Source organism: Hemiscyllium ocellatum, chromosome 37, assembly GCF_020745735.1.
Source record: "Hemiscyllium ocellatum isolate sHemOce1 chromosome 37, sHemOce1.pat.X.cur, whole genome shotgun sequence".
In the NCBI taxonomy this organism is placed as follows: Eukaryota; Metazoa; Chordata; class Chondrichthyes; order Orectolobiformes; family Hemiscylliidae; genus Hemiscyllium; species Hemiscyllium ocellatum.
In genome coordinates, this window is record NC_083437.1 from 35,027,786 (window position 1) to 35,054,960 (window position 27,175).

Sequence of the window (27,175 nt, forward strand, 5' to 3'; positions counted from 1 at the left end):
ATGGGTTTGAGAGAGGCTTTCAAAGCAAAAGGCAGTATTGCAGCCAGCTATTCGGATAGCAACCCCTGGAGTGGGAGAGGAATAGACAGTGCACATAACACACAGAAAATAAGCAGCTAATAGGTCAAAAAGGAAAAATGTATTAAACCAAAATGAATGGCTTTTCACTTTAATGCACATAGAATTCAGATTAAAATAAGTGAAAAAGCAGTACAAATAAGGGTTAATAGTTATGATGGTACAGAGACATGGTTATAAGGTGACCAAAGCTGGGAAGGAAACCTTCCTTCTCTACCTTGGCTTATTTGCAATCAGCATCAGCCAAAGTTCAGGAAGCAAATGCTATTGGTGTTCATTTCCACTGGGCCACCAGTGAGCCATCACTACCCTGATACTGCACAGGGAGGCATTGCATGTCAGCATCACATCTCGCTTCGGATCGTAGTGTGACGACACCTCAGGTGACGACAGTTGCCTCATCACTTCCCTAAAGGCTACATCTCGGCTATGAGACCATTTCCAAGGTAGATCTTTTTCAATAGCAGGTGTACCAAGATGGAGGGGAAAGTGAGGTCTGCAGATGCTGGAGATCAGAGCTGAAAATGTGTTGCTGGAAAAGTGCAGCAGGTCAGGCAGCATCCAAGGAACAGGAAATTCGACGTTTCGGGCATAAGCCCTTCATCAGGAATGAGGAAAGTGTGTCCAGCAGGCTAAGATAAAAGGTAGGGAGGAGGGACTTGGGGGAGGGGCGATGGAGATGTGATAGGTGGAAGGAGGTCAAGGTGAGGGTGATAGGCCGGAGTGGGGTGGAGGCGGAGAGATCAGGAAGAAGATTGCAGGTTAGGAGGGCGGTGCTGAGTTCGAGGGAATCGACTAAGACAAGGTGGGGGGAGGGGAAATGAGAAACTGGAGAAATCTGAGTTCATCCCTTGTGGTTGGAGGGTTCCCAGGCGGAAGATGAGGTGCTCTTCCTCCAACCGTCGTGTTGTTATGTTCTGGCGATGGAGGACCTGCATGTCCTTGGTGGAGTGGGAGGGGGAGTTAAAGTGTTGAGCCACGGGGTAGTTGGGTTGGTTGGTCCGGGTGTCCCAGCGGTGTTCTCTGAAGCGTTCCGCAAGTAGGCGGCCTGTCTCCCCAATATAGAGGAGGCCACATCGGGTGCAGCGGATGCAGTAGATGATGTGTGTGGAGGTGCAGGTGAATTTGTGGCGGATATGGAAGGATCCCTTGGGGCCTTGGAAAGAAGTAAGGAAGGAGGTGTGGGCGCAAGTTTTGCATTTCTTGCGGTTGCAGGGGAAGGTGCCGGGAGTGGAGGTTGGGTTGGTGGGCCTGACGAGGGAGTCACGGAGGGAGTGGTCTTTTCGGAACGCTGATAGGGGAGGGGAGGGAAATATATCCCTGATAGTGGGGTCTGTTTGGAGGTGGCGGAAATGACGGCAGATGATACTCTGTATACGGAGGTTGGTGGGGTGGTAGGTGAGAACCAGTGGGGTTCTGTCCTGGTGGCAGTTGGAGGGGCGGGGCTCAAGGGTGGAGGAGCGGGAAGTGGAGGAGATGCGGTGGAGGGCATCGTCGATCACGTCTGTGGGAATCTGCGGTCCTTGAAGAAGGAGGCCATCTGGGCTGTACGGTATTGGAACTGGTCCTCCTGGGAGCAGATGCGGCAGAGACGAAGGAATTGGGGATATGGGATGGCGTGTTTACAGGGGGCAGGATGGGACGAGGTTAGTCTAGGTAGCTGTGGGAGTCAGTCGGTTTATAGTAGATGTCTGTGTTGATTCGGTCGCCCGAGATAGAAATGGAAAGGTCTAGGAAGGGGAGAGAGGAGTCTGAGATGGTCCAGGTGAATTTGAGGTCGGGGTGGAAGGTGTTGGTAAAGTGAATGAACTGTTCAACCTCCTCGTGGGAGCACGAGGCAGCGCCGATACAGTCATCGATGTAGCGGAGGAAAAGGTGGGGGGTGGTGCCAGTGTAGTTGCGGAAGATGGACTGTTCCACATATCCTACGAAGAGATAGGTATAGCTGGGGCCCATGCGGGTGCCCATGGCAACTCCTTTAGTTTGGAGGAAGTGGGAGGATTGGAAAGAGAAGTTGTTCAGGTTGAGGACCAGTTCAGTCAGTCGAAGGAGGGTGTCAGTGGAAGGGTATTGGTTGGTACGGCGGGAAAGGAAGAAGCGGAGGGCTTTGAGTCCTTCGTGATGGGGGATGGAGGTGTACAGGGACTGGATGTCCATCGTGAAGATAAGGCGTTGGTGACCGGGGAAGCGAAAGTCATAGAGGAGGTGGAGGGCGTGGGTGGTGTCCCGAACGTAGGTGGGGAGTTCTTGGACTAAGGGGGACAGAACCGTGTCGAGGTATGCGGACCGACCTTTACACCGCTGAGGCCAAACGCCAGCTCGCGGACACGTCATCCTACTGCCCCCTTGACCATGACCCCACCTCCCACCACCAAACCATCATCTCCCAGACCATCCATAACCTCATCATCTCAGGGGATCTCCAACCCACTGCCTCCAACCTCATAGTCCCACAACCCTGCACCGCCCATTTCTATCACCTGCCCAAAATCCACAAACCTGACTGCCCCGGCCGACCCATTGTCTCAGCCTGCTCCTGCCCCACTGAACTCATCTCCGCATACCTCGACACGGTTCTGTCCCCCTTAGTCCAAGAACTCCCCAACAGTTTTGCGGATAACTCCTTGATGTCAGGGTATGGGTATTTATCTAGCTGTAAGAAATTGTTCACCATTTATATGCAACCCCTACAAAGACAAAGTAACCTGTCAGGCTTCACAATCAATACAACCAATGCTCCCCATTCTGCAGACTGTGCTGGTTTCCTGATCCCGTCGCTTTCCAGGCTCTATTTTAGCCTGTAAGGCAAATGGCACTGGACAGGCCTTGTAGACTTGTGAAATTGCTTCCTGGTCAACGTGCAAGGTGGCCTTGGTTCCTTTGATAGTCCCTAGACCTTCCTGAAAGACTTCTGGATATTTAATTCGGACTTCACTTATTTTCTAATCGAAAAATGTTGATTTGATCAAGTTGAACGTTTCTCACTCAATTATCGCCCCGTCAGGTTTGGGCTCGAACCTTTCACTGCAATCAATGGTAACTGAACTAGCTGCTCCTCAAATGATTCTAGAACTGACGTTATGCCCTTAATCTCTAGGGGATCCCCCAGTATAGATTCTCAGCCTGGCTGAGATCTTATGCAACCACAAGAGTTGGAGTCCAGAGTGAAGTTTGTTAAAGACTGGTTCTGCAATCACTGATAACCACGTTTGTATCAACCTCCCTTAGAACTGGGTGACCATTAAACCAGATGTTTATTGTGATTGTTTCAGATTTGGATATTGATAAGCAATTTAACTGTTCCAAAACAGCTATAGGTGCACTTTCCAGGGTGTCCGCTGTCCTGAATACCAGCCAATGAGTTCACTTACTACCTCAGGCCTTGTGGGACTGTTTTGAGTCTCAAGTCCACATTCTGACAGCAACTACAATGGCTTGCCAGCACAGATCATGAGAAAATTTAACCGTTTGGCCGAGGCTTGGGTTTGTTTTGGGGTTTCGCTGTGGGTTGACCTAGAGTCCCTCTGTTTAGGGTATGTGCTGAGGGAGGCTGTGCAATTGCCTTCACTCAAGTGGTGCTCCCCAAGGGTGTCCACTTTCATCATACCCTGTAACCCATATGCTCCATTGGCTGCACTTGCTAATGATAAAGTCAGTTGTAGTGCCCATTTAAAGTCCAATTCAGCTTCAGCTAGTATGGTTGCATGGTTACATCATTAATCCCATATACCGAACAGTCTCTCAGCTTAGGATCAAATCAAAATCACATGCCTCTGCCAGTTATCTTAACTTTATCAAAAATCCTGATACGAATTCCTCTGGTTTTTGAATTGCTGAGTAAAACCAGAAATCAAGGAGGCTTGGGGGTTATAATATTCCTTAGCTAAATCTGTCAACTCTTGAAAGATTTTAGTATCTGGTGCTTCAGGGAAAGTTAGGCTCCCAATATCCGAAAAGGTTGCAGGTCCACACCATGCCAGGAGAAATACTTGTTGCTTTCTGTCTGCCCCAATGTCATTTGCCCGCAAAAAAAAAATTCTTTCCACATACTGGCCCAGTGTTCAACGGCAGGATCCCCAAGTCAAGCTTCCTGAAAAGCGGCATGATGCCAGAAATGCTCACTCCAACTCAAAGATTGCTGAAGAGGCGAGGAGGCTGCAGAAGGATTTAGATAGGTTAGGCGAGTGGGACAAGAAGTGGCAGATGAAATACAACATTGGAAAGTGTGAGGTCATGCAATTTGATAGGAAGAATAGAGGCAAGAGGCATGGACTATTTTCTAAATGAGGAGAAATTTCAGAAATCTGAAGTGCAAAGAGACTTGGGAGTCCTAGTCCAGGATTCTTTGAATGTTAACTTGCACATTGAGTCAGTAGGTAGGAAGGCAAATACAATTTTGGCATTTGTTTTGAGAGGACTTTAATATAAAAGCAGGGACATACTTCTGAGACTTTATAAGGTTCTGGTCAGACCCTCATTTAGAATATTGTGAGCAATTTTGAGTCCCATACCTCAGGAAGGATATACTGGCCCTGAGTGGGTCCAGAGGAAGTTCATGAGAAAGGTCCCAGGAATTAAAGGCTTAACATAAGAGGAATGTTTGAGGACTCTGGGTCTATACTCGATGGAGTTTAGAAGCATGAGGGGGAAGTAATTGAAACTTACAGAATACTGAATAGCCTGGATAGAGTGGAGGTTGGGAAGAGGTTTCCATTAGCAGAAGAGAGTGACAGCCTCAGAGTGAAGGGAAGACCCTTTAGAACAGATATGAGGACAAACTTCTCCAGCCAGAGAGTGGTGAATCTATGGAATTCACTGCCACAGAGGCTGTGGAGGCCAGGTCATTGAGTATATTTAAAACCGAGATAGATAGGTTCTTGATTGCTGAGGGATCAAAGGTTAAGGGAAGAAAGGGAGAATGAGGTTGAGAAATATATTAGCCATGATTGAATGGCAGAGCAGACCCAATAGCCTGAATGACCTAATGTTTGCTCCTACGTCTTATGGTCTTATTGTCTAAAGAAGATTGTTGTGAGTATTTTGCTTCTGGCGCATGTGTTTCTCTGTTGTCACTGAAATAACTCCATGGAGACCAGTGTCCTGTCACCAGATCACCCTTTATTTATATGTGCTTTGTATATAACACTGTCCCAGCTCACTCAGACCTGGCTCCTAGAGTGAGCAGAACCCCTGGATGTCTCAGTTTATATCTGTCAGCCAGGACTCACTGATTGGGACCAAGTTAACAGTAAAATTAGGGAAATAATTTTCTATGTGATCCACCTGGCTGGCCTCATTGCAATCACTACAGACACCAAAATAGAGCAACTACTCATGACATTATTAGGCTTGGCCCACCTAGGGACAGACAGATCTGCAAACACATTCCTGCATCTGCTTCATAAAGGGCTCAATTGGACAGGCCATTGCCTGGTACCAAGGGAGATTATACTCAACAAGAGTGATTCCCAAGGGCCTTGCAGGGGTTATCACATGGAGGAATTTCTTCTCTCGGAGGTGAGTTAATCTGCATTATTCTTCATAGCAGATGGCAGTGGAGGATGTTTCATTAAGTGTCTTCAAGACTGATGCTGAGTTTTAATCACTGAGAGAATCAACAGGTACAGGAAAAGGCAGGAAAATGGAGTTAAGCATTATCAGATCAGCCGTGATCTCACTGAATGGCAGCACATATTCACTGAACTAAATAGTCTGCTTCTACTCCTACATTCTATAGTTTTGTGATTGAGATCAGTTGGCTTGTCATTCACCAGGGGGCATGAATAGCATTTTCTCGCTCTGGTATTCTAAACCAGATAGTACATTCACACCACAGGGGAAAATCTGCAGTGCTTTTTGTATCAGACCAAACCATCAGAGATTATACTCACTGAGTTATGCAGTGGCTAGTTTGGTGCTTATTTCACATTTGTATTAAGAACATTTAGATTGTGATTTTGTTTTGAAGTAGCTGGACCACCCAGAATGACTACTCATTCCCCAATAGGCCATGCATCATCTCCAAGGTCACAGTCACCGAATGATATGATCACAATGGCTGGTAGTTGATTATTGAAAGAATCCCATTACATACCTTGTGCTCGGTATCTGTACCAAGTCCTCATGCTCTTGCTCATTGGCCGCTATGCAGCATCGAGGGGTAACAATGGTGCAGCCCATATTGTAAACCGCATCTGGTTAAGCCCACTCACTAGGCAATCATGTTAACTCACAGACATCAAAATTTTCCACATAAACATCTTGCTTTACGTGGTACGTCACCAGTGGCGATCAGGAAGTATACACTGTGAAGTATGAAGAAACAAAAATATTTTTTAAACAACAAGGTTTCTTTTGTCTTGATTGAAAAGGCAGTGATCAGTCCAAAAACCCAAATATTAGGAGCTATTATCTAATCCAAACATGGGGTGTTGCGGTGAAGTTATCAAACTGCTCTGCTTCCTGTGTGCGTAAATCTTGAGTTCTCCTTGCGTCTTCAATTTCCTGTAAGCTCCATGAAGCAATAACCTTTGTTATTTTCTCATGTGTGTACTCAGCTCACTAGTAAGTTAACCAAAGGTCTTTTGTAACCCTGCATTTTAATGTCATGTCAATACAGACAGATTAAAAGCAAGGTTTTCATTTACATAGCACCTTTCCTGCTGTTTCAGTATCATAAAGTATTGTATTGCCTATTCGGTGCTTCAGAAGTATAGCCACAGTTTTAATAAATAAAACTCAACATCTAAATTACAAAAAGCACAATCCCACAAATTGCAATGACATAAAAATCAAATCATCCACTTTAATGGATGGAGAGTACCCTGAACATTAAAGAACACAATGCCCTTTCAAATAGCACCAAGAGATTTATTTTACATCCACTTGATTGGGTAGATAGGTCTTTGGATTAAATCCTCATCCAAAATTTTAAAAGTGCACCCTTTGTGCCACACTGGAGTTTCAATTATGTGCTTAATTCATTGGAGTGAGCCTTCAACCTGAGGCCTTCTGACTTACAGGTGCTTTTGGTGAATATCTGCCGATTTCCTTTGCAAGGTATAAACTAAGGAATCACCGAAAACAAACATAATTTCTCCGAGTGCTGTAAGGTGAGGCAAGAGGACGGTGGTAAAATATCTCATTACACTACTCCAAAGATGGCCTTGGATGTTTCCCATGGAAACCTAATCAATTTTTTTTTCTTCAATCCACACTACAAGAAATGCTCGTCTTCCAAATTTATTTGCAGGAGTTTGCTGTTTGCAAACTGTGATTTGACTACACTTCAGAAATATTTAGTTCTACAGTACTTTCGGATATTTTAAGATTGTGAAAGGTGCCTTTCTTCCTTCCCTTTTGTGTCTAAAGAGGTGACAACATTTTTGAAATTAGCTCTCAGGAGACACATTAGCTCAAAATATTACTCTTGGCAACAAACTAGAGAAGACCACAACTTTATTGAGTTGTCGTCCAATGGACTGTCTGAAATCAACAGTGTACCAAACAAGCTGTCCAATCAAGGTTTCCACCAATTGCTGTGACTATCCCAAAAATGAATAAGCTATTTTGATATTTGGCTCCTATGATGGAGGATATTTAAGATTACTTTCAAATTTCTCAATTCTTTTACAATTTCAAAATATCTTGATAAGAGGAAATGTCAACACACACTGGAACACTGGTAAACTACAACTTTGTGTTCTCATTTCAAAACTATTGCCTACATTCCTCTTGCAGTGAAAACTTCCCTTTAGGAAAGGAAATCTGTCATCTTTACCTGGTCTTCCTGACATGTGACTTCACCTGTTACTTCCCTCTGAGTGGTTTAGCAAATAACTCCTCTGCTGAAGGTCAGTTACGATTAGTAACAATTACTGAACTTGCCAGCAATACCCACATCCCCCAAAAAAGCCTCGTGACTCTCACATTATTGTTTGTGGAAGCCATATTTCCTACATTACAGCAACATCCATCAAAGATACGTCATTGGTTGTAAAGTGCTTCAGAATTTCTTCAGTTGTGCTTAATAAAGGCCAATGTTTCTTCTGCAGATGTGAAATACAAAATGGAGAAAACAGAAGCATTTAATCAAGGGCAGCATGGTGGCTCAGTGGTTAGCACTGCTGCCTCACAGCACCAGGGACCTGGGTTTGATTTCACCCTTGGGTGACCGTCTGCGCGGAGTTAGCATGTTCTTCCTGCATCGGCATGGGTTTCCTCCAGGTGCTCCAGTTTCCTCTCATGGTCTAAAGGTGTGCAGGTTAGGGAAATGCAGGGATAGGGTCAAGGGGTGGATCTGGGGTGCTCTTTGGAGGGCCAGTGTGGATTCAATGGGCTGACTGCCCTGCTTCCACACTGTAGGGATTCTATGAAGCACTTCACTTTTACAAGAACTGGCTATTAAAGAAAGCAACTGGGATGTTAAAAAGAAGCAGGTGATTGCAGAGTGAATGTATTATGGTCTAGACAAAGGAAGTGAAATTACCTCAATATCAAGAAATTCAAGACTAGAAGAAAGAACTGTAATTTCATGATGTTAATACCTCTGCAGTTAAAAGTTTGTGAGAAGATTTGTAGCTCGGGTGCTCGTTGTTGTGGTTCTGTTTGCCGAGCTGGGAATTTGTGTTGCAGATGTTTCGTCCCCTGTCTCGGTGACATCCTCAGTGATTGGAAGCCTCGTGTGAAGTGCTTCTATGATGTTTCCTCTGGCAAACCACTATAAATGCTAGAGGAAACATCACAGAAGCGCTTCACAGGACACTCCCAAGCACTGAGGATGTCACCTAGAAAGGGGACGAAACATCTGCAACACAAATTCCCAGCTCGGCGAACAGAACCACAACCCCTGCAGTTTTAATGAATATAAAATTCATTTATCTTGAGTTCAAACCTAAAACCGCACTTCTTATTTCATTAGATGGCTTGAAATAGCCTTTGAATGGGAAGCAAATTAATTGGCTAGAGTGGGGATGAAAGGGTCCTTCTCAGGATGGCAGCTGGTGACAAGTGGTGAACTGCAAGGCACAGTGGGACTAAAACTTTTCACTTTATACACTAATGATCTAGATGAAGGAACTGAGGACATTCTGGCTACAAAAGATAGGCAGAGGGACAGATAGCATTGAGGAGGCAGGGAGGCTGCAGAAGAATGTGGACAGTTTCAGAGAGTGGGAAAAGAAGTGGAAGAAGGAGAATGATGTGGGAAAGTGTGATTTCATGCACTTGGTAGGAAAAATAGAGGCACAGACTATTTTCTAAATGGGGAGAAAACTCAGGAGTCTGAAGTGCAAAGAGACCTGGGAGTTCTAATCCAGGATTCTCTCAAGGTAAACCTACTGGTTGTGTCAGTAGTTAGGAAGGCAAATGCAATGATTGTATTTATTTTGACAGGAGTTGAATATAAAAGCAGGGATGTACTTCTGAGGCTCTATAAGGCTCTGGTCAGATCACATTTGGAGTATTGTGTGCAGTTTTTGGGCCTCCTATCTCAGGAAGGATACATTAGCCCTGCGGTGTGTTCAGAGGAGATTCACAAGAATAGTCCCAGGATTGAAAAGCTTAACATATGAGGACCATTTGAGGACTCTGGGTCTATACTCAACAGAGGTTAGAAGGATGAGGGGAGATCTAATTGAAACTTACAGAATACTGAATGGCCTAGACAGGAAAGATGTTGGAAAGATATTTCCAAAGTCAAGGCTTTTCACTGTGCCTTGGTACAAGTGACAATAAATTCAATTCAATTCAGTTCAATTCCATTGGTCAGAGAGAATAGGATCCGAGGGCACAGCCTTAGAGTAAAGGGAGAACCTTTTAGAATGGAGGTAAGGAGAAACTTCTTCAGCCAGAGAGTGGTGAGTCTATGGAATTCATTGCCACAGAAGACTTTGGAAGCCAGGTCATTGAGTATGCTTAAGACTGAGATAGACGGTTTTTGAGTATCAAGGGGATCAAGGGTTACAGTGAGAAAGTGGGAGAATAGGTTTGAGAAGCTTATCATCTATGATTGAATGGCAGACCAGATTTGATGGGCTGAATGGCCTAAATTCTGCTCCTATGTCTTATGGTCTTATGACGATAATATTATTACTTGAGTTAAAAGAGCTATAGGTTCCCAAAGTGGTGTGACTTGCATGAAACAAGCTTCCTGAAAATGTGATCTTTCTGATGGATGTGTGCATGGTACTTCCCACTTAGGGTAATTTTAATGATATTAAATTATTGTTGTTTATTCTTAACTTTCTATCTTTGGGATTTTAGTGCTGTAATAAAGGGATATATTCCATCACAGTGCCAGCATCAAACTCAACACATGGAAACCAGTGTTAGAAACTCACCAACATCACATTTAAGGTGTCCCAACAAAGCGTTCTAGCTTCAATCACATGATACCACCCTCTGAAAATTTGACATTTTTCCCTTATCTTGCAGGGTGATTTTTCACGTAAGTGACGGTTTATGTTGTGACCCAGAATTCAGTATAGGCGTGATGGAGTCTACAAGCTCATCATATAAAGGTCTCAATAACTATAAAAGAGCAAGACTCTTATCTTAACAGCTTGGGCTGGATTTGAGCACATTTGCTAAATGCTTCAGGCCAGTGTCTAACTCATTGCACCATTTTAATCTAGTCTTGGCTGTCTGGTGAGTGGTATGGGAATGAGTGCAATGTGCTTGCTCCTCTGACTTCTGTATTGAAGTTTATTCGTAAACTACACTAACCTCCAAATAACTTGCAGACATAGAGCCAGGCAGCACCAGCCCCACAGCCTGCATGTGATTAACAAGATTAATCTGCTTAACTGATCTTCAAGATCTGTGCAGCTAGAAACACGTGCTGATTACTCATAGTTAAATGGTTTTCTCAGAAAATGAAAAAAAATCGAATTTGGTATTTAAAGTTTCAATGGAGCATGGCCTACCCCTTGAATTGATTCTGATTAGCAGGGATTTCGATTACAAAACCGATCACATTCAATTTTTAACTCTGGTTAGTTGAGGGGTTATTGTGGTGCAGTGGTAATGTCCCTACTTATGAGTTCAAGTCCCATCTGCTTCAGAAGTGTGCTATAACAACATGTCTGAACAGATTGATTTAAAAAATCCCTCATACCGATTGAGGGTCTTCAGATGGTGCAGTGGTCATATACCTGTCTTTCGGACAGGAGACCCTGGTTCAGCGTCCTACGTGCCTGAAGCTGCGACATTGTGTCTGAACAGGTTCATTAAAAATAATGACTTTCCATTCCTGGTTGAGAGTTTTGTGCCTTGGTGACTGAGTCCCTGAGGGTCTACCCTGGTACCTGTGCAGATGTGTCATACACATCTGAAAGAACTCCACAGAGGTTGGTACCCCCTCACTAAGTCACCCTTTATGTACAGATAGAAATTCGTTAACACTGATCCAGATCCTTCAGAGCCAGCTCTCAGAGTGTCAGGATGTCTGACGCAGAATTCAGTTTTGCCTGCTTTTACCTGTCAGCCAGGGTTCCCTGATTGGATCAAATTAGGGAACTCATTTTCTATGAGGTTCATCTGGCTGACCTCATTACAATCACTACAAATCCAATAGGCTGATCAAAAAATGTACCAACACTGTTTGGATGGTGATTTTATTGCAAGTGTTGTTACATGACCGCCTGCACTTCCTCCCTAAATTTCCCACACACACACACACACACACACACACACTCTTTAATTCTCTCTGACACAGACACACATACACACATGCACACATTCTAACTGTCTCACACATACATATACGCACGCGCGTACACACACACACACACACACACACACACATCATCAGTCATCCAACATGTAACATCTTCCCCCAACTAACAGAATGGGAATAGGCTCTTGGAAGACTGTTAACTGCTTGTCAATCACATTTTTCTCCCGTGCCCAAACAAAACTGTTTAAAGGAATTTCTTTAAGAGCCATATTTTATAGCACATGTGCAGTCTGTTATGCCCCAGGTTAGTTGTAGCATTGTCTGGGAGATTGGATTCCTGGTAACTGCTGGAGAATTGGCAATTCTCAAATGAAACAAGGTAATCTAATTAATATCTGTACTTTAATGCCAAAACATTTGTTTTCATCCCCATTCACACACAAAATAAACAGAAACAAACACAGTTCAAGAATAAATAAAAGAAAATAACTGGCCAGATTACTTGAATGTTTTTCATGATGTATTGTTTCACAGGTATAAATGTGGGCTTCTTGCTTTTCAGTTCAGTCAGGCAAAGGTACCTTATGACTTAGCTTCCTGAAAGCAGGGTGATTAGACAAGGAGCTTTCAAATATTCATGTTGTGTCAGCAGAAGCCAAACTCATCTCCTCAGAAAACACATTTTTAAAAAAATCAACTCTGGATCTACCCTGATAGACTAACCATCCTGGTTTGAGGCCTTAATTACCATTCACCATCGGCCTGAATGTAGGGTCTCTTTTCAGACTTGCTGAAACCAATTCCCAGCTACCAATCTCTGCTTTCTTACTGGGGGTACTACCTCTGTACGAATTGTTTTAATTAAGAATGAGACTGCAATTAACCTCCAGGTCTATACTCACAAACAAACAAATGCTTGTTTGGTCTGTTGTTTTCCTTTTCCAAGTAGCTGTTTCCCAAAGTCTACAAATTCACAGTTCAAAATTGGGAAAAGAATTTTAATAATGTATTGAAAAATCAGCAAGGGCTCTAACAATAATGATCAGATATTTGTTCTTGTGACTAAGGGCTAATATTGATCAGGAATAGCACTCCTGTGTCTAAATCAGTATAGTGCTTTGGAATCTTTTAAATCAATTTGAGAAAGCAGAAGGGATCTCAGTTTAACATCTTATCTGGAAGACAGTATATTTGAGGGTGCAGTACTGTCTTTCTCTCTCTCTCTCTCTCTCTCTCTCTCTACTGCACTGGACTGTCAACTTGGATTTTGTAGTTGGCTTCCAGCCTCAATATCTTTCCAGAGCGGACTTTCAGAATTCCACCACTGTTTATGTGAAAAAAGTGTTTTCTGATGTTTGAATAGCTTAAGTATAATTTTATGAGTGTACTTCCCTTGTTTGGGATTCCCCCAAATGACAAAATAACCTATTCCTATCCACCTAATTAATCATTAATGACCTTACACCCCTCAAATATCTCATCCCTTAATTTTCTACACTTAAGCGAGTAGAAACATGCAATCTAATATGGTTCTGGTGAATCCGTACCCTAAGTCATCTGCCCAGAGGTATGATATTCAGAACTATACCTAATACTTCTGAGTATAGTTTTGTGGTTGTGTTTATCCAATACAAACTTGTCTAGTAATCCAAAGGCCTGTAGTACTCCAGAGAGATCGGTTCAGATCCCACCATAGCAGCCATAGAGATGCATCTTATATTTTAAATCCATGGAGTTCTTCTGTGACTGAGTTGTCACATCCCTATCACTGGAATAGGATGGGGAAGTGCCGGTGTTAGACTGGGGTGAACAAGGTCAGAAGTCACATGACACCAGATTATTGTCCAACAGGTTTATTTGAATCACAAGCTTTCAAAGAGCTGCTACTTCGCCAGGTGAAGTGGAACAGGAGACCTGGGTCCCATGTGCTCCAGAGGTGCCTGAACATGTTGATTAAAAAATATCTATAATATAAATTCACTTAAACAAATCTGAAATAAAAAGCTGGAGTGAGTAATGGTGACCACAGACCAATTGGAACGTGATGAAAACCTTGTATTATTTTGGTAATGTCCTTTCAGAGCAGAATTCTGCTATTCTTTCCTCTGGTCAATATAAATAAAATCAGATCCACAGCACAGTGGTTAGTTCTTAATTCTCACAAATGAATAATCAGGTTGCACCTGGACTTTATAAGACTGTAATGTGAGTTACCTCTTTATGTTTCAGTACCCTTAAGAAGGGATAATTTAACATGAGCCATTTAATTATTATTTGTATCTGCCCACTTGTTGTTAGTGAACTTAGTATGTAGAATCCTAAATATCTCTTTCCCAGCAAGGTTCCTAGATAATTAAAATTTATAAAATACTATGATGAATGTTTCTTAGATCTAAAGTAATAAACATGTCACTGCTCCACAATGAGCTTAGCTGCCATCGTTTCAAGTACTCACTCGAGCTTTCGATATGCCTATGTTTCCATCTACACTTGATACTGTGCCATGTATCGCTATTGCCTATTAATAGTTGTTCTATATAATGATATTGTAAGAAATAAAGTCATATATCAGGAATGCTAAATTCTTGTGTAATAACCCTAATGTTTCATGACTAAATTGCATAATCGTTGATGTAAAATAGGAAAGAAATATCTTTACACTGACATGGGCATGAACAAATGACAACGTGAATGGAGTGATTTTAATTTGACAAAACAAACGAGCAGACAGAATGCTGTCAAATCTTTCTCCTGATCCATCCAAAACTACATTGCGAATACTGCAGAGTGAGTACAGTTGATCAGTCAGTCATCTTGCAGTCAAGCATACATTCCATCAGTGCTGGGCCTCTAGTTGTTTCATTGGAGTTGACCTTGCTTCTGATGTAAAGGTAGCTGGCTCAAGATCACCTTGCTGTGATGTTTCGTTGATTTCACTCCAGCCAACTTTGACATGCAATATTTGGTGTATCTCAGATGGATGTAGATGGGTGTTCTACTTGAAGAGTAGACTATTTTCCAAGCTCTTACTTTGTTTTGGAATGGCAGCAAATCTTTTGTTGAGTCCGGACATGAATGGTGTAGTCATCATCATTGGTTTGGAAACACTGGTCTGTAGTTGACTCCATCCTTCCAAAGAGGCAGCCTGACTTCTCAAAAAGTGGTTGGTTTTAGCTTTGGACTCTGCACAGTACAAGCTCTGTATCTGGGCGATGACTGGTAGCTGACCATGGGATAGCATGGAAACGGCTTTCTGGAGAGGTTTCATTTCAACACCAGCATGATCTGATAGAGATGTAATTGCGGACGGCTTTCTTAAAGACTTTCTTACTGGGCGCTTCAGAGAACGTGGACATAGCGGGGAAGGTTGCTTAGAAATTGTCGGAGAGGCGCCCCTAACTCTTAATGGTCGCGGAATCTGTGATAGATGGCAATTGTTATAAATGAGGACAAACTCCTTCTGTGACTGAAGTGGTAAGATGTATGCTCCTTTACTACATTTTTTGAATATCTCAAGTACCACATCTAAGAACAGAGAGAGAAAGAATTGTTGAATGCACAACTTTTTGTTCATTTATGAAATATTCATTTAATCACTTGAAAATGATCAATGGTTTCTATAAATCTTCTTTTCAAGCAACGTGAGCAAAATGACCATCTTACCAAGAGCTTCATAGACTAATTGAGGGATAAGTGTTTTGAGAACTGAACAGTGTCTGTGTAAAGATGGATTGGCATTCATCTCTAGTAACCAGACCTGCAAACAGATTAGAAATACAACTGTTAATCCAGCCTGCCCCCATCAATCTGATTTTATGACATTGAGATACTGAGATGGCAGCGGATGTTGTAATTCCATTAGGTGCTATTAATATAATCTCTGGAAGTTTGATATTCATTACAACATACTTCTTTGAGAAGTTATCTACCTGAATATCTCCTTACATGGTTCACCCAGTATATTTTAATATAAAATTATAATTTTTAATAAATATTCATGCATGATATGTGGGTGGCTAGACCAGAATTTATTGCCCATCTCTAATTGCCCAGAGGACAGTTGGGAGTCAACCAGATTGCTGCCTACACCAGGCAAGGACAGCAGTTCCCATCACTAAAAACGTCAATGAATCAAATGGACATATCTGATAATCAGCAATGGTTTCATAGTCATCATTAGACTCTTAATCCCAGATTTTAAAATTGAAATCAAATTTCATCATCTTGCTAAGCCAATACAAAAGATCTTGGCTCATTTTATTACATTAAAGGTGCTATATAAACAAACATGTTGCTTTGCTGTTGGATTGCTCGTGTTGGATAAGGAAAAGTATCACACTGACGCAGAATGGGAAACAGAATGGGAAGGTTTTCATTTGCATCTAGCTGCTGCACATGGGCCTGCTTTCTATTTATTCAGGAGAAAAACAACAGAATGAATAGCAAATTGGGGTTGTTAAATGTTGACAAATGATATTCCCAGGCCTGCTCCTGGGCTGTACTGCTTTTTGTTCATTTGCCTAAATGATTGGACTCCGGAAACAAGAAGTACAATTTCAAATGTTGCGAATAACACCTGCTGTGGTTAATCTCTGACGCATACCACAGATGGGCTCAGAAACGCTGGTTAAATTTGTACTTGTTCAACAGCTTCAAAGGAAGGCATTCTGTCTTAGACTGGCTATATAGAATTCTGTCTGGTACTCTGTCTGACTCTGCCTAGTTCTGTCACGCTCTGTTCGATCTCTGCTCTGTATGCACAAAACAACCATCAACCTTGACACCCATGCAGTCACATATGCATACGTTGTTTACATTTCATTCTTGTACAGTAAATAGAAATCTTCTGCCCTAGGTCTTTCTCTTATTCTGTCTGCAGGAATCTGTTTATATTCTTGTCTGCTTTCTTGGCTGATACAGGTCTTGGGCTACACAAGGGTTGCTCTCCAGTGATTTCTGTTCGTGTGAATGCTTTAGGTGTTCAAGGCTCATTCCTGCTAAAATCTGCCTTACGGTACTAATTCATGTTGCTCACTCCTGATGCAACGTTTTAAATAAAATCTTATTTAATTCCCATCACATATCAAATTAGGAAGTAAAGTTAATAGAGAAGACGACTGCAAAAACATATGGGAAGATATTAATAGACTTTCAGAAAGAGCATGTAATTACCAAATGAACATCACAATAGATTAGTGTGAGGTAACACAATTCTGTGAGAAGAATAAGGAGGCCACAAACTCCTTGGAAAATAAATATCTAAATGCAGCAGGGGGATCTGAGGGATGGACACACATGTCACGCAATGTAGGAACGATATTATTAAGCTGGAGGGGGCTCAAAAGAGACTTACCAGGATGTTGCTGGGTATGGAATTTTAAGTTATAAATAAGGCTGGAGAGGCTGAGATTTTTTCACTGGAGCATAGGAGTTGAGAGGCGAGCTTTTAGAAGTTGATAAAATAATGAGAGGCATAGATAGAGTTAGTGGTAGCTGTCTATTCCCTTGGATGGGGGATTTCAAGACTATGGAGCACATTTTTAAGGTGAGAAGACACAGATTTTAAAAAGACACGAGGGGCAAATGTTTTGTACAGAGGGTGGTTCGCATGTGGAATGAACTTCCTGAGGAAGTGGTGGATGTGGGTGCAGTTACAACATTTAAAAGACGCTGGATAAGTGTATAAATAGGAAAGGTTTGGAGGGATATGGGCCAGGAGCAGGCCGGTGGGACTAGTTTAGTTTGGGATTATGTTCGGCATGGACTGCTTGGACCGAAGGGTCTGTTTCTCATGATGTATGGTTCTATGACACTACAACTCTATGACTCTAGTGACATAGGTTAATACGGCCGTTTAAAAAACAAATAAAAATCCCTAATGTTCATTTCTAGAGAGAAAGATTGGAAAAGCAAAGAAATATTGTTAGGCTTGTACAGGTTGTTTAGACCCCAAATGGAATATTATGAGCAGTTCTGGTCTTTGTTTTGTAATATGGACATGGGTACAGAAACAATTTTGGTGACATAATATGTGAATGGAGAAGTAACACCTACCAGGAGAGAGTAAACAAGCTGAAGCTTTTTTTAGAGAAGTCAAGTCAGGGATAGCCTGATTGATGTGTTAAAGCTTATGAAAGGATTTTGTAGGATAGACACTTAGGGGGCATCAATGGAATATCAAAATCTGGAGCCAAATTAGACACTTATATAGATATCTAAATAGAGTGCTGAAGTATAATCTATTATCTAGAATGAAAACAAAGCAATGCTGGGAATCATGGTGCATCAGGCAGCATCAATGGAGAACAGGCGCATTTCCATGGATGATGCCTGACCCGCTGTGATTCTCAGCATTTTTTATTCTCAGCATAGATTCTAGCAACTGCAGTAATTTGCTCCTCCTTTATTATCCGGGGAATGGTTAATCCATGGACTCACCATCACAAGGAGTAGTAGAGGTGAACAGCAAAAAGACATTCAAGGGGAAGCACAGAAGGGGAAAGGTTTGTGCAGAACAGAAACACACCTGCATGGACTAGTTAGTCAGTAAAACCTGCTCCTGCACTGTTTATACTTTGCAATGCCTACTTTAATTGGTCAAATAAAGATTGCAATGTGAATGCTGGTGTCATCAGACAGCATTCAGTATCACAAGTAGCCCCGCTGGGAGAACATCATTGTAAATAATTGTGGGAAAAGATCTGCCACCCTGCCTACCCATTGTAGGTCCACACAGAACATAGGAAAGCAAACTTGGCCAAACTATACCAGAAACATCCAGAATGCCTCAGCAGTGACCAAACGGACTAACAAGTGAAACCAGACAGCATTCACAGACAAGGGAATACACTTTCCAAAACACACTAACAATACCAGGTCAACACAGCTGTCCCAAAGTCGCAGGGGCAGTCTCATAACACAGCAATACCAACGCCACACAAAAAACAGGTCAGACAGAGAGGCACCACCAAGGACCTCGTTCAGGACAGGACAATGGAAACACCTTATTGTTTCAAAAGGGACATTCTCACCTATCTGCAAAGAGAACTGGAATCTCACCATCCCATCAAGAACTCATTGATACTGTGTCAGGATGTTACATTGTATCGCCAAACAGGACATTCTTCCGATAACTGTTTTCGATTATCATCATTGTAACTGGATTATATAATTTCCAAATCTTTCCCCATTTTAATTAACCTTATTGCACAAGATTCCTATAAAACCTGTCTCCATCCTCAGCTCAAGGAAGAGAACCCTTGATCTACCTGTACAGACTGTCAGTTCTGTGTCAGCCTCATCAATTTCTCTTCCAGGGATATCGCTTGTAATAAACAACTTGTCAATTTCACCCGATCTGGTTTGTGTGGTCTCTGCTTTATTGGGCTAATTTCTCCGACAGTAATTGAACAAAATTCTATCAAGCAACTTCATAGAATCTTAATGTAAAAATTATGTTAAATGCTCATAAAACGTATGCCCACACAATGCCCACTGACCAATGGACACACTGTCAGGCATTGCATGTTCCCACTCTAGCATTTTCAAGTCTCCAGTTCACCATTTAAGGACATTATAAACAATTGAAAATTTTTGAAAGGTATTTGCTGTAGCACTGAAAACGCTGCAACCAATTTACACACAGCAAGATCTCACGTAGAGTTATAGAGTCATAGAGACGTACAGCACGGAAACAGACCCTTCGGTCCAACTCATCTACGCCGACCAGATATCCCAACTCAATCTAGTCCCACTGCCTGCATGTGGTCCATATCCCTCTAATCCCTTCCTATTCATATATCCATTAAGAGGTCTTTTAAATGGTGTAATTGTACCAGCCTCCACTACTTCCACACACACACCACCCTCACTCCCTTATAAATTTTTCCTCTCTCACCTTAAACCTATACCCTCTAGTTCTGGACTCCCCCATTCCAGGGAAAATACCTTATCTATTTACCCAAGCCATGCCCCTCATTTTATAAACCTGAAAAACACCCCTCAGCCTCCGAAGCTCCAGGGAAAACAGCCCCAGCCCTTTCAGCCTCTCCCTATAGCTCAAATCTCCAACTATGGCAACATCCTTGTAACTCTTTTCTGAACCCTGTCAAGTTTCACAACATATTTCTGATATGTATCTCCTTCCGATAGGAAGTACACCAGAATTGCACACTGTATTCCAAAAGTGGCCAAACATGACATCCCGATCCTGTACTCAATACTCTGACAAATAAAGGAAAGCATACCAAACACCTTCTTCATTATTCTATCTACCTGCGACTTGACTTCCAAGGAGCTATCAACCTGCACTCCAAGGTCTCTTTGTTCGGTAAAACTCCCTAGGACCTTACCATTAAGTGTATAAGTCCTGCTAAGATTTGCTTTCCCAAAATGCAGCACCTTACATTTATCTAAATTAAACTGCAACTGTCACTTCTCAGCCCATTGGCCCATCTGATCAAGATCCCATTGTAACCTGAGGTAATCTTCTTTGCTGTCCACTACACATCCAATTTTGGTGTCATCTGGAAACATACTAACTATACCTCTGATGCTCACATCCAAATCATTTATATAAATGCTGAAAAGTAGTAAACCTAGCACCGATCCTTGTGGCACTCCACTGGTCGCAGGCCTCCAGTCTGAAAAACAACCCTCCACCACCACCCTCTGTCTTCTACCTTTGAGCCAGTTCTGTATCCAAATGGCTAGTTCTCCCTGTATTCCATGAGATCTAACCTTGCTAACCAGTCTCTCATGGGGAACCTTGTCGACTTACTGAAGTCTATATAGATCACGCCTACCACTCTGCCCTCATCAAGTCTCTTTGTTACTTCTTCAAAAAACTCAATCAAGTTTGTGAGACATAATTTCCCATGCACAAAACCATGTTGACTATCCCTAATCAGTCCTTGCCTTTCCAAATACATGAACATCCTGTCCCTCAGGATTCCCTCCAACAAGTTGCCCACCACCGACGTCAGGCTCATTGGTCTATCGTTCCCTGGCCTGTTCTTACCATTCCTCTTAAACAGTGGCACCACATTAGCCAACCTCCAGTTTTCCGGCACCTCACCTGTGACTATCGAAGATACAAATATCTCAGCAAGAGGCCTAGCAATCACTTCTCTAGCTTCCCACAGAGTTCTGGGGTACACCTGATCAGGTCCCAGGGATTTACCCATTTTTATGTATTTCAAGGCATCCAACACTTCCTCCTCTGTAATATGGACATTTTTCAAGATGTCACCATTTATTTCCCTACATTTTATATCTTCCATGTCCTTCTCCACAGTAAACACTGATGCAAAATACTCATTTAGCATCTCCCCCATCTCCTGCAACTCCACACAAAGGCCGCCTTGCTGATGTTTGAGCAGCCCTATTCTCTCCCTAGTTATCCTTTTGTCCTTAATGTATTTGTAAAAACTCTTTGGATTCTCCTTAATTCTATTTGCCAAAGTTATCTCATGTCCCCTTTTTGCCCTCCTAATTTCCTTCTTAAGTATACTCCTACTGCCTTTATACTCTTCTAAAGATTCACTCGATCTATCCTGTCTATACCGGACATATGCTTCCTTATTTTTCTTAATCTAACCCTCAATTTCTTTATTTATCCAGCATTCCCTATACCTACCAGCCTTTCCTTTCACCCTAACAGGAATATACTGTCTCTGGACTCTCGTTCTCTCATTTCTGAAGGCTTCCATTTTTCAACCATTCCTTTACCTGTGAACATCTGCCCCCAATCAGTTTTTGAAAGTTCTTGCCTAATACCGTCAAAATTAGCCTTTCTCCAATTTAGAACTTTAACTTTTAGATCTGTCTATCCTTTTCCATCACTATTTTAAAATTAATAGAATTATGGTTGCTGGCCCCAAAGTGCTCCCCCACTGACACCTCAGTCACCTGCCCTGCCTTATTTCCCAAGAGTAGGTCAAGTTTTGGACCTTCTCTAGTAGGTACATCCGTATATTGAATCCTGATCATATATGTTTTTGATATTGATTGAGGGAGTCAGGATATCAAGAAAACTCCCCCACTCTACTTTGGATAGTGCCATTTAATATTTTATAACCACTGGAGAGGGCAGAAAAGGGCTTCAGTTTAACATCTCATCCAAAAGACAGTACCTTCATCCATACAGAAGTCCCTCCGGATAGCACAAGATTCTGGCTTTAATTCCCTGATGTTAGGACAAACTTGCAACTGTCTGACACAGAGAAAGTACTGTGATTCAACCCTAGGATTCCACTTCTCTTTCATACACTATTTATAATACATTGCCAAAATATTCATTTCTCTATTCTTCGGCAGGTTGTGAGGGGATTCAGACAGGGAAATTTATGAACCCAAATTTCGGAACCTTCCTACCTATAGATCCATGTAAACACAGTATCATCTATAACAGAAGAAAGTAAAAATTACAATAACCTTGAAATTTTGATCAATAATAAAGTCACAGCCCATGAGGTCAAAGCAGCCCAGCTTAGGATCCAGTTTACTCCTGGCAGTATTGAAGCATATTGTCATGATTTCCTGCATCCTCTTCTGAAAGAAAACATGAAAGTTTTCAATCACTTTGTGAACCAATGTACCAATTGCAAAGAAACATTTGCTGCAATATGTTGGCTACTGTTTCCTATTCTCTACAGGTGCTATCTGACCTGCTGGAACTCTTCCATCATCATATTATTACAATTGCAGTTCAAATTGCTTCTCTTCATTCTTTTACAAAAAAAAGTGTATTGGAACATACAGGAGCGACCTCTTTCAAAACAATGCTTTTTGAGGTTTTAGATTTATTTTGTTTATAAACCATAGTTATGCATATTAGGTGTTAGTTATTTAAATAAGGGAATATGTTAATTTTATATTCAATGTGTTTAATTGTACTTGGGTGGGATGCGTCAAGATTAGAGTGGTGCTGGAAAAGCACAGCAGGTCAGGCAGCATCCGAGGAGCAGGAAAAATGACGTTTCAGGCAAAAGTCCTTCATCAGAAATCTTCTGGTGGTAGGCATTAACTGGGGATTGATTTGACCCTTACAAGTGACACAGACTAATACAATAATTATTGGATTCGGTATCATGTGCTTGTAATGTGTAACACTGCAAATAAATATAAAGATATGCAAAGATTGGTTCCAGATTCATCCTTTACCATTAGGTAAACATTTCCAAATGCCATGTTTATCTACAAAAAGCAAGTTAAAAGATATTTCTGCATCTTTTTTATTGAGTCAACATGGCAAGGTTACCAATGATCAACTCAGTCGCTTATCAATTGAGAACTGTCTTGTTTGGGTTAAACAATTGTTGGGACAGATGGAGGAACCTACCATGATCTCCCATTTCCCAATACAAACATCCCCAATCTAGACATCTATCATATCATTAAGAAATGCAGGTATGTAGTTTGAACTACATACTCAGAGCCTTCTTGAATGGCCTCCTTTTGTATGGTTTGATTTGGTAATTCCAGAAGGAGCACTGAATAGATTGAAAAGATTTTCCATGAAGCATGTAGAGATGAAGGCTGGGAGTCAACTACCCACAAATTTACGATCTCAGCCACAGAAAAATACACAATACTTAAGGGAGGAAACTAAACTTGAAACAAGCAGCTTTTTGAAGTCAAAGAAAACAATAAACATAATGCAGGCAAAAAAAAATTCATTAATTGACCATTAATTGAAAGTGAGGACTGCAGATGCTGGAGATTAGAGTCAAGAACATGGTGCTGGAAAAGCACAGCAGGTCAGGCAGCATCCGAGAAGCAGGAGAATCGATGTTTCAGGCAAAAGCCCTCCATCACCCTTCCTGATGAAGGGCTTTTGCCTGAACCGTCGATTCTCCTGCTCCTCGGATGCTGCCTGACCTGCTGTGCTTTTTCAGCAGCACACGCTCGACATTGATCTATTCATCCCATCCCACATCCTCAGATTCTATTCCAAAGGTTGAACTGAATTGTTTGCAACCTTGGTGACATGATTAAATCAGAGATGTACAGGACATTGGTTAGGCCACTTTTGGAATATTGTGTACAATTCTGGCCCCCCTCATATTAGAAGGATGTTGAGAAACTTGAAAGGGTTTAGAAAAGATTTACCAAGATGTTGTCAAGGTTGGAGGGTTTGAGCTATAAGAAGGGAGACTGAACAGTTGGGGTTGTTTTCCATGAGCATCGGAGGCTGAGGAGTGACCTCATACAGGTTTGTAAAATCATGAGGGGCATGGTTTGGGTAAATAGACAAAGTATTTTCCATGGAATGGGGGAGTCCAGAACTAGAGGGTATAGGTTTAAAGTGAGAGGAAAAATTTATATGGGACTTACAGGGCAACATTTTCGCTGAGGGTGGTGTGCGCGTGGAATGAAATGCCAGAGGAAGTGGTGGAGATTGGTACAATTACAATAGTTAAAAGGCATCTGGGGATGGATATATGAATAAGAAGGGTTTGGCATATATCAAGTGCTGGAAAATGGGACTAGATTAATTTAGGATATCTGGTCGACATGGACAAGTTGAACCAAAGGATCTGTTTCCATGCTGTACATCTCTATGACTCTATAGCAGCCTATTTTCTGAGATTTAGCCACATGTACACCTAATAAATATCAGTTGTAATATTCTATGTTGTGACTGCCATTGTAAGGAATTTGATTCTTGAAGCATTTGGTTTTCAAATTGTTACTCGGTGATATATGCCAGCTCTAATCAGTAGGCCTGAGTACCTAACGTGTGTGCCAAAGGGTCGGTTCCTGTGCTATACTGTTCTAACGCCTATGATGGTGTCATGACTGAATTTTGTTAGTTAGAGATTGTGTGAAATTTGAGTACATACTTACTGCAAAAACAGTGAAGACCCAGTCCTTTGGGAGATGCTTTTCTTTCATATATTTCTCATTAACATACTTATTTAATCGTTCCATAGACCAGATAGTTTCCTCTTTCATTCCGTTGTACAGTGAGTTCTTTCGCTGTATGAACTATGGGTTAAGAAAGTGCAAAGTTGCAATTATTGGAATAAAACTCCATCTCATTAGAGATGAGGTGAAGTCATCATAGTCCAATTCTCATATTAAAAAGACAGAAAGAGACAAATGGTGATGAGTTTTACCTTCAGGTCACCATGTCTCAGGTGAGATTAAAATGACCTCAGCCAGTACAGGAATTGAACCTGTATTGTTGGTGTCATTCAGCATTGTAAACAAACCATCCAACCAAATGAACTAACTGAAGTTACATCTTTCTTCTTGAGAATAGGACACATATAAGAGACACTTTTAATACAAGAGGCCCATAGATAAACAGGGTAAAAACAATGACTGCAGATGCTTGAAACCAGATTCTGGATTAGAGTGGTGTTGGAAAAGCACAGCTATTCAGGCAGCAACCGAGGAGCAGGAAAATCAACATTTCGGGCAAAAGCCCTTCATCGGGAATAGAGGCAGAGTGCCTGAAGGGTGGAGAGATAAATGAAAGGAGGGTGGGGGTGGGGAGAGAGTAGCATAGAGTACAATAGGTGAATGGGGGTGGGGATGGAGGTGATAGGTCAGAGGGGAGGGTGAAGTGGATAGGTGGAAAGGAAAATAGGCAGGTAGGACAAGTCATGGGGACAGTGCTGAGCTGGAAGTTTGGAACTGGGGTGAGGTGGAGGAGGGGAAATGAGGAAACTGGCCCATAAATAAACAGAAATTCTGGTAGATATGGATCACAGAATTAGCAGACCTCGCAAATTCAGGAGGAATCAGAAATCGGTCATACAATGTCTGAGCAGTGTTCAATCTGCACAGTGCCCTGCAGCATGCAAAACCTTTGTATGCCTTGATCATGAAACCTTAGTATCAAACAGGAAGGGATATTTCCACCCAAACTTTCATACCCATCAGAGTAAACATCAGATGCATGGTGCCCATTTTGTTGGCATCACATGGGTTCAAAAACAAACTAAACTGACAGTGGCCTGGTCTGTACCTAATTTACAAACCCACCATTTTGCACCTTCAACAAAACAGCAACAATTTGCATTTATTGATCATATTTCAAAGCTACATGGCGATTGAAACGTGATCATCAATGAAACAATAGGAGGACATTCAGTTGCTCAAACCTGTCCAGCATTCAATTTGGTCATGGCTGGATTACACTTAAGTCTCCAATTCCTCACCCTTGATCCTTTGACAATGTTATGTCACAAAAATCTACTAATCTCAGTCTTAAAAATTCTAACTGACCCAGTTTGACAGCTTTCTGGGGAGAAGACTAGATGCCTTCAACCATTTGTGTAAGAGATTGCTTATTAATTTCACATCCAAAATTCCTCCCTGTAATTGTAAAATTTCTGTTCTGGATTATTACAACAGAGAAATTATTAGATTGCCTACAGTGTGGAAACAGGCCCTTTGGCCCAACAAGTCCACACCAACCCTCCAACAGTGACCCACCCAGACCCATTCCCCTACCAGTATGGGCAATTCACCTGACCTGCACATCTTTGGACTGTGGGAGGAAACCTACACAGCCACAGGGAGAATGTGCAAACTCCACGCAGTCACCTGAGGCTGGAATCAAACCTGGGTCCCTGGCACTGCAAGGCAGCAGTGTTAACCACTGAGCCACCGTGTCAGCCTTGACTATAGCTCATCGTTAAATCATTTTAAACACCTCAGTTAGACCGTCTGTTCATACAGAAGTTGAATATTGCTGAAAAATGAGACATACCATTGTCATCAGGACAAATGCAAGAATGCCAAAATTTGAAAGGGGACAACAACTTATGCTGCATGAGAAATGATTGTTGATTGGTTGGCAATTGAGCTCTGATTGATGATGATGTTGTCACAGTAAATGCTCCATGTTTTTATTTTTATACATGGAAGAGGCTAGGTTCCTGCATTACTTTAAATCCTCCCATTCAATGGAAAATAATAAAATTAATTTGTTTCTTTTTAAGTAACTTACATTAAATAAGAGGTTGGTACGACAACGTGTGTTTTTTTCCTCCTGAGTTCCATGGAAGGAGGAGGGAGGGTGAGTGTATTTTCTATTGTATTCAATTTACCTGATTTGTCAGGTGACTTGTTAGATCATCGGAGAATGGATCATATATGTTGCACGTTGATCTGGCATAACCATGGTGAAAGAAAGCCATAAAAGGCGCAGTGCAGGCGACTAAGAAGTATGAGCGAACATCAAACTTCCTACCTTCCAGGAGTAAAGGCCTGACAATGTATCTGTTTGGATGAAATGCACAGACTTTATAAAGACAATTCCATGGACAGATATTTCATCCTCAGTGTTTCATATCTGAGTTAAACTTAAAGACACTTTTAAGATTCCTGCCTTTGATTTTGTGCGGGTATGGTTGGCACTGGGGCAAATGATGACTTTCGACGTTACTATGGAGTCACGTGCCA

The 27,175-nt window shown here is 41.9% G+C and overlaps 2 protein-coding genes across 2 annotated transcripts in view; both read right to left on the reverse strand.

The window, feature by feature from the left end:
- Positions 1 to 8,692, reverse strand: part of LOC132833494 (probable pleckstrin homology domain-containing family N member 1) — a 64,969-nt gene extending 56,277 nt beyond the window's left edge. The window contains exons 1-2 of the mRNA XM_060851804.1: positions 8,625 to 8,692; positions 6,173 to 6,383 (exon numbers count right to left, since the gene is read on the reverse strand). Coding sequence (XP_060707787.1) covers positions 6,173 to 6,258 — 86 coding nt within the window. The 5' untranslated portion in view covers positions 6,259 to 6,383; positions 8,625 to 8,692. The remainder of the gene's footprint in view (positions 1 to 6,172; positions 6,384 to 8,624) is intronic.
- Positions 8,693 to 14,750: 6,058 nt separating this feature from the next.
- The window catches only part of LOC132833588 (protein polyglycylase TTLL10-like), a 44,135-nt gene continuing 31,710 nt past the window's right edge, over positions 14,751 to 27,175 (reverse strand). Inside the window, exons 6-10 of the mRNA XM_060851956.1 lie at positions 26,821 to 26,992; positions 24,605 to 24,745; positions 22,190 to 22,306; positions 15,419 to 15,512; positions 14,751 to 15,280 (exon numbers count right to left, since the gene is read on the reverse strand). Of these exons, the coding sequence (XP_060707939.1) occupies positions 14,751 to 15,280; positions 15,419 to 15,512; positions 22,190 to 22,306; positions 24,605 to 24,745; positions 26,821 to 26,992 (1,054 nt within the window). The remainder of the gene's footprint in view (positions 15,281 to 15,418; positions 15,513 to 22,189; positions 22,307 to 24,604; positions 24,746 to 26,820; positions 26,993 to 27,175) is intronic.